Source organism: Acanthochromis polyacanthus, chromosome 14 (genome assembly GCF_021347895.1).
Source record: "Acanthochromis polyacanthus isolate Apoly-LR-REF ecotype Palm Island chromosome 14, KAUST_Apoly_ChrSc, whole genome shotgun sequence".
Taxonomy (NCBI): domain Eukaryota; kingdom Metazoa; phylum Chordata; class Actinopteri; family Pomacentridae; genus Acanthochromis; species Acanthochromis polyacanthus.
Genome location: NC_067126.1, coordinates 24,024,621 through 24,038,896, shown reverse-complemented (window position 1 = coordinate 24,038,896; position 14,276 = coordinate 24,024,621). Strand labels below are relative to the sequence as shown.

At 41.7% G+C, this 14,276-nt stretch overlaps 1 protein-coding gene across 3 annotated transcripts in view; it reads left to right on the top strand.

The window, feature by feature from the left end:
* Positions 1–14,276, top strand: part of myo1b (myosin IB) — a 67,867-nt gene that overhangs the window by 44,633 nt on the left and 8,958 nt on the right. For 2 of the 3 annotated variants that reach the window (XM_051958595.1, XM_022216422.2), the window contains exons 11-23: positions 265–383; positions 916–1,002; positions 1,116–1,181; positions 5,311–5,415; positions 9,336–9,398; positions 9,652–9,852; positions 10,095–10,321; positions 10,674–10,874; positions 11,891–11,984; positions 13,137–13,286; positions 13,393–13,461; positions 13,567–13,653; positions 14,040–14,126. In XM_051958595.1, coding sequence (XP_051814555.1) covers positions 265–383; positions 916–1,002; positions 1,116–1,181; positions 5,311–5,415; positions 9,336–9,398; positions 9,652–9,852; positions 10,095–10,321; positions 10,674–10,874; positions 11,891–11,984; positions 13,137–13,286; positions 13,393–13,461; positions 13,567–13,653; positions 14,040–14,126 — 1,556 coding nt within the window. The remainder of the gene's footprint in view (positions 1–264; positions 384–915; positions 1,003–1,115; positions 1,182–5,310; positions 5,416–9,335; positions 9,399–9,651; positions 9,853–10,094; positions 10,322–10,673; positions 10,875–11,890; positions 11,985–13,136; positions 13,287–13,392; positions 13,462–13,566; positions 13,654–14,039; positions 14,127–14,276) is intronic. The other variant, XM_022216424.2, reaches the window with a different exon arrangement.

The window sequence follows — 14,276 nt, the reverse complement described above, 5'->3', positions numbered from 1 at the left end:
AGATCTGAGTCTTGTGCTTTTATGTTACAAAACTACATTCCTCTGTCCTCAATTTCCACCAATTCGATTACTGTATTGTATAAAGTAAATAATGAGGCTTAATAAGGTTCATGCCTGAATCAAGGTCTGATGATTCTACTTGTGGTGTCCCAGTTTCATGTTTTGCTGCATAATAAAACATTAAATAACACCGATGACAAGGCAAAGTTCTTGCAGATGTATTTCTCTTTTTTTTTGTAAATGTTTCTCTTCTCTGCTTTGTAGACTTGAAGGAGATGTGCGAGCTTCTGGGGATCGAACAATCAGTGCTGGAGAGGGCGTTCAGCTATCGGACAGTGGAGGCTAAGATGGAGAAAGTCTCCACTACCCTGAATGTGGCACAGGTCAGAGACGAAGCTGCAAAGTCTGACTTGCGCCACTCATTTCTGTCCTACTTGTGTTAATGTTAACGCAGCCCCACACACACAGTCACAGTGCATAAAATGATAAAGGGCCATTTCTTCCCCTTGACTCGCTCTGCCGGCTGCCGACTCTGATCCATGTCAATGCTACAAGAAAATCTCTCCATTATAGATGAGCAGTATTCCTCCTGGAAATTCAAATGTAGGTCATATTTTAGAGGTTAGTGAGTTCAGCTCTGGCTGTTCATATAACATGGACGCTGCAAACACGAGGCCAAAGGCAGAGGAGGAAACGATTCAGAGAATTAACCTGACTTTAAAAGAGTCACAGCTTGTATTTGACTGTGTTGATGGTTTTTCTTTTAGTCTTTTTATCTGCAATTTTCATAAATTGATAAGGGCGCTTTTCTTCTTGAAACTGAAGTATCTGCTTTTTTAAAATTCTTTTTTAAGGATGTTTTGCATCTGTAGGAATGTAATGAATGCATTACAATGATAACGTGTTTATCCACAGGCCTACTATGCCCGAGATGCTCTTGCCAAAAATCTCTACAGTCGCCTGTTTACCTGGCTAGTGACAAGGATCAATGAAAGCATAAAAGTAAGCCTTTGGTTGTTTTGCTTGGTTTTTCAGTTTTGATTTCACCAAGTTAACCTGACAGTCCCCCGCTGTCATTCTGTATTCCTTACACTGACAGTACCGTCTCCCTGCAGGCTCAAGCTAAAACGCGCCACAAGGTCATGGGTGTGCTGGACATCTATGGCTTCGAGATATTTGAGGTAAGAGAGAAGCAGCAGATCAAACCAGCTCTTTATATTCCGACAAGGACAAAATCAGACCACCCACACATTTTATTACATAGAAAATAATCTCACCCCGGGCTGTTTGCGTGCATGTTTTGCTACCTGTGTGGAGCTTATCAGCAAGAACTGAGGCCTGATAGATCACACTGACATCAGATTAGTTCAGCGTCATTGCTCTCGGGGGGGGGGGGGGGAATGATTTTTCAACACCAAAATCAGCATTTCACACATTTCACGTAGAAAAATAGCCAAAACGGCAATGCACAGCTCAGTGTCCTCAGCGTTGGCTACGTGTTGTGGAAACACTGTCAAACGTGTTGCACATTAGGTGGTCTCTGATACATCTGCAACATTACGTAGCAGAGCAAGTAATGGGTTATACAGTCCATTATGTTAGCTACATAGCTACGGCTATAGGGGCAACAATTTGCATTTGAATAAGCGCCTGCATGCAAACACATGTGAGTTGGCGTCTTAGTGCACTGTGGAAGTAAACGGCATAAAATGTTCCATCCATGCCCTGTTGCTTGATGCCTTCAGTCCCCCACCACCCCCACATGTTCATGTCTTTTTTTTCATACCGCTGCTTGTTCATCCTCACTCACTCTCAAGTCCTTCCTCTCCTCCTCTGACCGTTGTGTTGTGTCTGGGTTCACCAGGATGGAGTAAGTAACACCTGCACCGGCCCGTTTGCTGTGCCAGTGTGCATGCTGTGATCTAAACTCTCGTTGGCTTAATTCAGCTCCTCATTAAAGACGATTCGGGGCGCCCAGTGTGCAGCGGAGCCACGCAGCTGAAAGGATGCTCAAGAAGCCTTTGCACGATTTGAATCTAGCCACGCACTCAGGTTCCAGTTTAGTCAGTACACCTAGATGAAAAGAATGCACTCTTATACAACGAGCCTGCAATACATCCAACATGTATGAAGGACGCTGCGTAATGTTCAGACAGCATTTGGTCTACCTGATTCATATCGGTGAGTGAAGACTAAATAGTGTTTTTGGAAGGGGACAAGACTGCATCATTTTATCTAGGTGTTCTGAATAAACTGACAGCTCGGTGCATTGCTGCTGTATTCAAATATCTTGTTTTGTTATTTTAAACCGCGAAATGATAAAGCTATTAGTTTAAGGAAATGGTTGACTATTTTGGGACATGCATGCGTTCATTTTCCTACACAGATGAGAAGATTGATATCGCTCCCATGTTTGAACACCAACAGCCACTGCTCTGCATACAGAGTAGGAACAAGGGGTGAGGAGAGTTAACTCACCTGGCTCTGTCCCAGACCAACAAAATGACTGCTTCTCAGCTGGTAGCAGTAATTTTCTGGAGGCACAAGGGAGTCTGTGCACCCTGCCAGGAAGTAGTCCGGCCTGTAATGGAACGCTGTAAAACGACAGGTGTCCATTTTACATCCTGTGTGTCGATTAAACAAACGAGATAATGTGTTAATTAGTTTGCAGGGACGGAGCCAGGCTAGCATTCTTTCTTTCTTGAAAAATTTGTTTCCCGTTTGTAAGCTAAGCTGTGAGTCACCTGCAGCAGCTGTAGCTTCATGCTCATAAAGCGTCCTCTTTAAAAAAACAAAGCCGATTTTCTTTTGAAATATATCAATATGTTGATTAAAAATATAATATGTGCACAAGTCGGATGTTTAAGTGAGCAAACTTGGAGGATAATTAAGTCATGATTACAACTCATGATCACAAAATGTAAATCCAGAAATTGGCATGCTCCCCCACTACTGGGAAAATATAACCATAATTACAAAACTGTTACTTATGCCTAAGAGTAGCATTTTAGTAACACAGACAGAAATTATATATTTTTATTTACTTTTATTATTGTTATTATTGGATTATTGTCCAATCATTTTGAATTCATGGGCTGAGTACAAAAGCATTTCCTCAAAAGTCCAACTTTTAAACTCACGTTAAAAAAAAAAAAAAAAAAAAGTATTTTTTTACTTTTTATTGAAATTAATGAATAATCCTCCATGGCACTCTTATGTTATCACTAAAGAAAGTTTCTATATGTATATTTTTTTAACAACCCAGAGCCCTATTTAATACGGTTAAAGTATAACATCAACTTATTATAGCATAAACTTTAATTTTCTCAATCCAGTAAAATAACAGTGAAGCATCAACAAGGCCACCATCATCCGAGAAAAGACCTGTAATGAAAGCTGACCATAACTAGCAGTCAGGATACACGAGGGCCTTCTTATTCCAGTGCTGTGCAGACACATGTAGGAGTGGTATCGGTCTGTTCATCTAGATGTATTACCCAAAATGTAAAGCCGTTCCTTTACCAGATTCAGAATAAGCTGATGTTTTTAGTTGTTTCTGTAATATACAGCTTTTTTTTTTTTTTCCAAAAGGCATATACATGGCAACTTCATTCCTGACATAATAATATGGTACAATACAGATTTTTTTTTTTTTTTTTTTTTTTCAGCAATCTCTTAAATATTTAGGAGTAGTGCTCCCTGTGAAGTATCGCCCCAGGCACTGTACTTTCTTCTCCTGGTTGATTATAAACTTGTAATACAATAAAACATAATGTTCAATGCAAGGACTTTCCCCTGCCTCGGGAGAAGTGAATCAACACCTCTGAGAAATGAGACCATTAACTTCAAATGGAGTTTGAAGATGGTTACTTCCTCAAGCTGCTATTAACCCCTCGTCATAAAACATCAAAGTTGAGGCTAAGAAGGTTTTCGGTTTCTCTGACATACTTCAGCTGGTGTCTGCTGCCACTTGGGAATAGACGTGCATCAGTTTGCCGCTGCTGTGTGTGTTCGTGTGTGTGTCTAGGGGTGAAGATGACCATTTGGTTTCTCAGTAAAAGGAAATGGATTATTAAAAGAAGTGATTTTCCTGTAGCTGTGTGTTCCATTTCCTGGTCACTAAGAAACCCTGCTGTGTCCTTCATCCTGACCTCTTAGGCTAAACATGCTTTTAAAACTCTAACCACAGTCGTGTCTTGAGCAATTAAATGTTACCTAACACGGTGTGCAATAAGGCCATCTGCCGGTAAGCATGACTCACCCCTCTATGGTCATAATCGACGATAATTGATAATTTAGGGATGCGGGAAGGGGTTAAGGCCGAACAGTTAACACTCTATCAATGTTTAGTGAAGTCTATGACAACTTACAGCAACTTTCCCTGATAGGGGATTATCACCATATGGTACATCATCAAAATTCACTGGTATCACTTGTTTACTGCCCAGGTTAAGAAAACATTTATTCAGTGAAGGTCGTCAAAGTGATGAGGCAGCGAATTTGTGCATGTTCTACTTTGTTCAAGCTAATTATTGCTAGTATTACATCAGATTTACAGCCTTATAAAAGTTTAAGCCTGTCCTGACAGCACAAAAATAAAGAGAGCAGTGTGTGCCGTTTGATCAGACCAAGCGTTTATTGGCCAGGAGAGGTATTGGCAGACTAATGCCTGATCAGTTTGAAAGGTCAGATTTGAGTTTTCAGATTCTGAATATGTATGCACCATCATTGTGAATGTATTTTTCAGATCCTTGAACCTGTGTCATTACATCTATAAGCATAAGCTCTCATCAATGCAAATTGATGTAGCCATGCTTCATTATTAAAGTCTTTAGAAGTTTGTTTTGAATGAGTTGAACAGACAAATCTGTTGGAATGTACGTGAAAAATAACCATTTCCTACATTTTTGTGAGCTTAGAATTTGTAGCATAAAAATGAAGTGTTTAGTGGAGATGAATGTTGAATACACCACTGCAAAATATCGAAAATATAGCAAAGAACGAGAGGAGTTTAAAATGACCTTTGCCATGCATCTCACATTTCATTATTTTTGGTTCTTGGAGCACAGTGAAAACAAATAAAAAGCAAGGTTAGATACTTAAAAATTTTCAGAAGTTTCCAGATATTTCGAGCCTCTACACTGACCCTTTTCAAATCAAATATATCCATCCGGCAGACAGTAACGCCAACCCTTCAGGCAGACCAACTTGTTTTCCCCCACCTTTAGGATCGAGAACACGTTAACGTTACTTGGAGCTAATTGTATGATTTTTTTTTTTTTTTTCCCCCTCCTGCTGCTCATCTCACAGGACAACAGCTTTGAGCAGTTCATCATCAACTACTGCAACGAGAAGCTGCAGCAGATCTTCATCGAGCTGACCCTGCGTGAGGAGCAGGAGGAGTATGTCCGAGAGGTAAATTTGCACCGTCCAACACACTTTATACCTGTATCCAGTCGTGGCAGTTAGTCCAGATAGTGAACTTTTGGATGAATTAGTCCAGCCTGTAACTCTGGTAGCGCTCTTTCACCTGCAACTGTACATCTACACACGTGGACAAAATTGTTGGTACCCCTCAGTTAAAGAAGGAAAAACCCACAATTCTCACTGAAATCACTTGAAACTCACAAAAGTAACAATAAATAAAAATTTATTGAAAATTAAATAATCAAAATCAGCCATCACTTTTGAATTGTTGATTAACATAATTATTTAAAAAAAACAAACTAATGAAATAGGGCTGGACAAAAATGATGGTACCCATAACTTAATATTTTGTGGCACAACCTTTTGAGGCAATCACTGCAATTAAACGATTTCTGTATTTGTCAATGAGCGTTCTGCAGCTGTCAACAGGTATTTTGGCCCACTCCTCATGAGCAAACAGCTCCAGTTGTCTCAGGTTTGATGGGTGTCTTCTCCAAATGACATGTTTCAGCTCCTTCCACATATGTTCAATGGGATTCAGATCTGGGCTCATAGAAGGCCACTTTAGAATAGTCCAACGCTTTTCTCTCAGCCATTCTTGGGTGTTTTTGGCTGTGTGTTTTGGATGGTTGTCCTGTTGGAAGACCCATGACCTGCGACTGAGACCAAGCTTTCTGACACTAGGCAGCATATTTCTCTCCAGAATGCCTTGATAGTCTTCAGATTTCATCGTACCTTGCACACTTTCAAGACACCCTGTGCCAGATGCAGCAAAGCAGCCCCAAAACATTACTGAGCCTCCTCCATGTTTCACCGTAGGGACAGTGTTCTTTTCTTCGTATGCTTGGTTTTTGAGTCTATGAACATAGAGTTGATGTGCCTTACCAAAAAGCTCCAGTTTGGTCTCATCTGTCCAAAGGACATTCTCCCAGAAGCTTTGTGGCTTGTCAACATGCATTTTTGCAAATTCCAGTCTCGCTTTTTTATGAGTTTTTTTTTCAGCAGTGGTGTCCTCCTTGGTCGTCTCCCATGAAGTCCACTTTGGCTCAAACAACGACGAATGGTGCGATCTGACACTGATGTACCTTGGCCTTGGAGTTCACCTTTAATTTCTTTGGAGGTTGCTCTGGGCTCTTTGGATACAATTCGAACTATCCGTCTCTTCAATTTGTCATCAATTTTCCTCTTGCGGCCACGTCCAGGGAGGTTGGCTACTGTCCCGTGGGTCTTGAACTTCTGAATAATATGAGCCACTGTTGTCACAGGAACTTCAAGCTGTTTAGAGATGGTCTTATAGCCTTTACCTTTAAGATGTTTGTCTATAATTTTTTTTCGGATGTCCTGGGACAATTCTCTCCTTCGCTTTCTGTTGTCCATGTTCAGTGTGGTACACACCTTTTCACCAAACAGCAGGGTGACTACTTGTCTCCCTTTAAATAGGCAGACTGACTGATTATGAGTTTGTAAACACCTGTGATGTCAATTAAATGACACACCTGAGTTAATCATGTCACTCTGGTCAAATAGTTTTCAATCTTTTATAGAGGTACCATCATTTTTGTCCAGCCCTGTTTCATTAGTTTGTTTTTTTTAAATAATTATGTCAATCAACAATTCAAAAGTGATGGCTGTTTTTGATTATTTAATTTTCAATAAATTTTTATTTATTGTTACTTTTGTGAGTTTCAAGTGATTTCAGTGAGAATTGTGGGTTTTCCTTCTTTAACTGAGGGGTACCAACAATTTTGTCCACGTCTGTACATCACTCAACATGTCATCACTCAGTTTGTTGTGTTGACAGTTCATTATGGCGGCACCCCGTACAGCATTAACCCAGCATGATTATGTCATTCATCTGTTTAACCTCTTCTGCAATTCCACATAAATCTGGCTTCTTGCCCTTGAGCCAAACACGTTTCTATATCATTTATGTCTTCCGTACTGTCATCAAGTACACTCTCCATTTATGCCGTCTCCATCACCCCCCTCTGTGGACTCTCAGGGACGGAAATGATCCCTTACTCCGCCGAGAGTAAACACTCCCCGTTGTGGGCCTTTAAGCTCTGTTTGTTTTCAGAGCTCTATGTATGAGTGCAGCAGCGGTGACCCCCACACCCCTTCCCTACTAACAGCACCACCAATGATAGCCCAGCCCTGGCTTCTATCCAGTGTACTGCATGGGAAAATACCACAGCTCTGGAGAAAGAAGGGAGGACTACCAATGAGGAATGTGGCCAGTCGCCCGTCAGTTGAGACCACACCTCCCACGTGCATCCTCCCCCTCAAAATTTCTTGTCACATCGCTTACATCAACCTACATTCCCACTCCATTAGTAGCTGTGAAGCTGATGGCAGCAAAATGGGGTTTTCAGGAGCCAGTTGCCTTTTTGAGGGGACAAGATGGAAAGTGGTTCTCTTTACCTCTCCAGCAATAAGGCTCTGAGTGATCACATGGAGGCAGAGAAGGGGAGAGGAGCCTTTAGGACATAACATCAAAGCAGCAAAGGCAATTTTGGATATAAAGAAGGATGTGCCAGCATTTAGATTGATTGAATCATTTGAATAATAGCTGTGAGAACTGCGCTCGACTTCATGATGAAAAGCTGAAAATAAGAAATGCACTTTAAAGGTGCCAACCCCATTTGTTGTTTTCAAGTACCATAGTGTGTGTCTAGACATCATATAACCTCAGCATGTATCAATTTAAAATTTTACTTTACGCTTACAGATGCATAATTTGTGTGTATCTTTTGTTTTCTGTTTAGTTCTTGTACCGCAGAGCCTGACTAAAACCTAAGTGGCTGTCTATACATGTTTGAATGACAGGGGATTTTCAAAGGCCGGCACCACTGGAGGCTAAAGACTAAATTATTTCCTCGTCTGCACAGCTGCAAGGGCACACCTGACGTAAACTTAGTCATCCACCCAAACCTGCAAGGTTCCGCGCAGAAACCCGATGTGGGCGGCTGCGTGCAAGGCTAAAATTTGTGACCATGTGAATTGTCTGCACTGCAAGCCGACTGAACATGCACCAGGAAGGCAGATTGTGCTTTAAGCAAATGCTTTTTATGAGGAGAGACCGTACATGGAGATTCTTCATTAATCACACCTTTTGTTATTTATCATTAAAGGACTTGTAATTGAAGCAGTCGCGCTTTGATTTGACATGCTTTGGTGCCTAAACACAATGGGAAGCTCTAAATTCTCAAGGAATCCTGTGCTATGTCTGCCTACTTTCGTCAGCACACCTCACTAATGATCGCATTGACATGGTGCTGCAGTCCAATCGATAACAAAGTGCAATGTCCTATAAAAGTGCAAAGACGCAGCTGACCCTTGAGAGAAGCAATACAACCATGTGTTTTGCAGGCCAAAGTGTGCCTGTTGCAGTATGGATCTTATCCACTCAGTCATGCAAAAACCATGAACTGGCCTTAACCAGTGATTCTTCTTCATTGTTCCTGCAAAGTCTGACTTGTTGTTGTAATGTAACAAGTCAGCAAAAAGTAAAGAGAGGGCATTGTTCCGATTTACAGCAGCAACAAAGTTTAATGATTAAAGCGTAGTCTGATAAATGTTGTTATGCAACCCCTAGTGGAATAATTGTGTGTATAAGGTTAGAAAGTAGTCCCACTGTATCTGGTGCCGTGCTATGCTACATGCAGTATATGCTAGTTCTAGCTGATAAACTGTGCAGAGCTGTCTGTAGATATCTACTGTAGAGCCAGCAGGTCAAGTACTTGACCAGATCCTCAGTATTGTGTTGGAACTCGGGTGGATTTAAGAGTGTCATTTCATCAGCCACTCAATTCTGTGACGGTCTGTCTGCAGAAGCAAAAATGTCTTTAGCTCTGCCAAAATGTAGAAAAGGAGCTGTGCCTGTTTGACCTTCATGTATTTTGTTACAGGGCATCGAGTGGACCAACATTGAATATTTCAACAACGCAGTCATCTGTGACCTTATTGAGAATGTAAGTCCGTCGCCCCAGTCTCTGCAGACCATACAAACCAATTCGGCACATTTTAAGTCTGACATTGTGCTCGACCAAATACTTTGAGTCTAGGAAAGATTATTCCAGGTGTTTGACCCAGCTGAAGAGGCTTTTCTAGCTTCTTTCAAAATAGTGTTTTGCAGCCCATAAATCTATCAAAAATATTACATTCCATTATTTACTGTTTTTTTTAGTTTTACCCTCTACCAATGTTTGTGTTTTGTTACGCCAGAATCAAAATGGCATCTTGGCCATGCTGGATGAGGAGTGCCTGAGGCCTGGGACAGTGACGGATGAGACCTTCTTGGACAAACTGAACACCATCTGTGCTGAACACCAACACTTTGAGAGTCGCCTGAGCAAGAACTCTAAGTTCCTCACTGACCACAGCCTGCCACACAATTGTTTCCGAATCCAGCACTATGCCGGGAAGGTACTGGAGACTGTATTCAGAAGAATGAGGACAAAAATGTAGCATTTTTGTTGCTAAATGCAGAAAAGGATGCATTTGATAGAATAATCAATATCCTTAGCAGACATTCAGTTTGCTAATTCTATAAAAACTGAAATGACTAAGAAAGAAAAGAGTTAACATTTTGTTTATTGTGCTTCTTCATCTGATTAATAAAAGCAAAATACATTTTAGTATTTGCTGATTGTCCACTTTCTTTCAAGGTGCTTTACCGCGTCGAGAGCTTTGTTGACAAGAACAACGACCTGTTATACCGGGACCTGTCACAGGCCATGTACAAGGCCAACCACAGCCTCATCAAACAGCTGTTCCCTGAAGGAAACCCAGCCAAAGTCAACCTGAAGAGACCACCGACTGCTGGATCCCAGTTCAAAACATCAGTGGGCACACTGATGAGGAACCTACAAACCAAGAACCCAAATTACATCCGGTAAAATTTGGTCTCATTAATTGTATGGAAAATGCTTATCAGCATATCTCACTTGTTCTTGCTCTTGAAGGCCAAAACATCCTTAGTATGTTGTGTTTGGATAATTGTGCTCTAAATTTGGACCCACACAAATGGCTTACATGGAAACTGGTCCAAAGTGATTCAACCTACTGTAATTTCCACTATTAAGTATGATTTTCATTCATTTTGACTGCATGATGTACATATGACACTTGTGTCTGAAAAATATGCCATCAGTCTTGGATTATGTCTCTGATATTTAACATAATACCTATAACCTGTAAATGTCAGTGTGACCCTGATTTGAGAGTCCGATCTTCTTTCTTCCTAGGTGTATCAAGCCCAATGACAAGAAGGCGTCCCACATCTTCACCGACTCTCTGGTCTGCCATCAAGTGCGCTACCTGGGCCTGATGGAGAACGTTCGTGTGAGGAGAGCAGGCTATGCTTTCCGCCAGGCCTATGAGCCCTGCCTCGAACGCTACAAAATGCTCTGCAAAAAGACCTGGCCGCACTGGAATGGGCCTGCCAGGTAAATGTTGTTTGTCTTGAAGCGGGGACATTAAGGGGTCAGTTCATCGGGGGAGAAGTGGGGGTCTTCTCACCGGACGCTTGCCAAAACAAATCCCTCCAAGGTTTTTGGTGAGAAAATGTGAAACCGAGAAACGCTCCCAGGTGTCTTTCGCTGAGGCACTGAATTTCAGAGTATTCCCAGTGGAGTGTGTGTGACCGGCGCTAATCGGCTGTAGCTGAAATGGTCAGTTCCCAGGTGTGGCTGTGTGTCGCTGTGTGAATATGAAGTAAGTTATTCCTGGAAAAAGGGCTTCAGATGACTTTCAGTGGATAAATAAGGTCCAAATGAGGGGAACGATTAGTTGTACTTGACAACAGCTTACACAGCAGCCTATGTATGTTTATGAAGACGTAAATCATAGTCTGAGGTAAATGTACTGTTGGGACAAGGCGGCTTTGTTACCTTGTTACTTTTGAAAAGGTTATTTTTATATTGGTGTTTGTTCACTTTGTCACTTGTATCCAGCTTTATTTTTCCATATTTTACACAATAGAGTGTGAAGTATTTGTACAGCACATAAAGATCCCATTAATGCCCTCTGAGTAACAATCTGTCGTCTTGTCACATACTGGTTCATTGTTAAGCAGAAAGGAACTGTCTCCTCTCTGAACCTCAACATGTTGAGACATTTCATCTTTGTCTCCTCCATTGTATATCAGCCAGTCAGCTTGCACGTTTCATTCCACTGTGTTGGTAAAATCACTGATTCCCATCTGCTCTACCACACACTAGTATATTGTTTTTCAGCCATCCCTGAGGGATTCATATGGTTTTAGCCTTGCTCTCCCCTACATTTTTCTCTTTGTCGCTCTCATCGTTCTTTGTCTCTTTGTCAAACTCTGCATCATCAATGCCGTTCTCTCCTGTCCAAATCCACTCACTGCTTCTATATAGCCGTGCTTATGTGTTCTGTAGCTGCATGCAGTGTCAAGCGTGCTTTGGATGACCCTTCTGAATCTTCTGGCTTCCCACAGGGAAGGAGTGGAGGTGCTGATGGCCGACCTCCAGGTTCCAGCAGAGGAGTTTTCTTACGGCCGCTCCAAGATCTTCATCAGGAACCCAAGAACGGTAAGATATATACATTTGGAAAAAGAAAAAGCCCTATAACCTTTAAATCTGATTCTCTCCCCCCCCCCCCCCCCCCCCAACTGGTTTTGACATCTGCTGGATATTCCAGTCAATCAAGCTGCGCTTTAGTCTAAAGACTGAATCCAATGTGCTCAGCAGCCTTGTTTTCTCACAGTAAGATGTTTGTAAAGCAGGGTGGGCTGCACTCGGAGCCCCCACTTCAGCAATTAGCATGCAACCACCACTCTGAAAACACATGGTTTCACTTAGCTATCCCATATAACATGGGAAATGAGCTTCTTTAGTCTGCGCTTGCAGCCTCTTCAAGTGTTCAAGCCTGCAGCGTTTGAATGTACTTTCTCCCCCCACCAGCAAAAGACCAAACAGAGCTTGGAATAACATGATCTCACACTGGGAGAATTTATGCTTCTATAATTGCTTTTTCTATCTGATCAACTTATCTCCTTCACATATCTGCTAGAGTCACATGGAGTCCAGTAGAGGAGGTTCTGATCCAGGTTTTCAGAAAATATTTCTTTTGGTTGTTCATCAGTTTGGCCAAACCTCCAGTTTTATTGTTACCAGTGTCTGAGAAATTGTTATCAGAAAATATAGAAAGACATGGCTTAACTAGAACAGGAGTTAATGGGGAAGGTCTTGATGTATACTAGGTGGGATAACGAATGCAAAAAAAAAAAAAAAACTCTTCATTTATGCATCTATACAAGTGATATCAAAAGATCCAAAACCTTCTGCCCAAACATGAACAAATTGCTCATAGTGGGACAGTAAATGTAGCTGTCACATCCTTGATAAAGATAAGTTAATTCACACAATTGATTTCTATTGTCTAGCTGTACGCCCAAGGGTTGTTTTTTCTCTTACAGATAGAATGGACATTGCTCTTGTTATCACGGAATCACTATTTGCTGAAATGTTTTTAAAAAAAATCTATATTGTTATTGATTTCGTGCGAGGTTAACCTTTTCCTCAAGTGTTCCCTGTGATCTTATTGATGAGATTTAAAAAGACATTTTACCTTTCAAAAAAATATTTGATGTTGGTAGCAGCCAACTTTTAACTTGATGTTACACTGTATGTCAGGGTGCCATCTTGTTGTCTTGTTCACTTCATTTTCTTCTCCGTCTATAGCTTTTCTTCTTAGAGGAGAGGAGGAGGCAATGCCTGCAAGACCTAGCCTCACTCATTCAGAAGATCTACCGAGGCTGGAAGTGCCGCACCCAGTTCCTGCTGCTGAAAAAGAGCCAGATAGTGGTAGCAGCGTGGTACCGCCGATTTGCGGTGAGGCTCTTTGATTAATCGTACTCAAAACACAAAGCAAAACAGACATATTTGCTCTGATACATCTAGGCTTGTTAAGCAAATATTTCCCTTTTCCATCCCACAGCAACAAAAGAAGTACCAGAAGATCAAGAGCGCCACCACTGTGATGCAGTCTTACGCCAGAGGGTGGCAGGTGTGCAGTTTTCTGTGATTTCACTCTGTTTAGAATAAACTGTAGAAGGAGCCATGTGGAAATTATAAGCAAAGCAAAATTATAATGTTTTCTTGTTCCCACCAGGCACGCAAACTCCTGAGAGAGCTGAAATACCAGAAGAGATGTAAGGAGGCAGTGACCACCATCGCAGCCTTCTGGCACGGCACCCAGGTACTGATGGATTAAAGTTCAGAGTGATATCAAAGCGTGAAGCATTTACCTTGATGGAGCATCAGCACGGCTGTTTTCATTAATTCTAAAAATGCCTACTCTTGAACACTTCACAGTATTGCTATAAACACTTCATTTTTTTTTCCGTTGTGTGCCGCGTTCCTGCCTAATGGCACCACAGTGTTGTGAAAGTTCTGTTCTTTAACAAAGCCATCCTTGATATTATTGCTGCTGTTCTTCCTTTAATCCTGCTTCTTTTGCTGATCACATAACTCCCACTATCTTTTTCTTTTTTCCCCCCCCTGTTCCTTTCAACTTTCCTTTCTCGATTCTTTTCTCCTCGCAACTTCAACCTGTCTTACCTAACACCCACCGCATCCCACCAGGCACGGATGGAGCTGAGACGTCTAAAACAAGAAGCGCGGAATAAACATGCTGTGACAGTAATTTGGGCATACTGGCAGGGAACCAAGGTATTTCCACCCAGCTGTAGTGTGTTGCTGTCGCAGCTGTCTTACGATCCTTGTTCACCGTGTCCCCTCCCATCCCATTCTCCCTGTGAAACTGCCTAATAGCGTAGCACCCATGCTGAATGAGCCTTGGTCAGGCCTTTGGTCTGATTA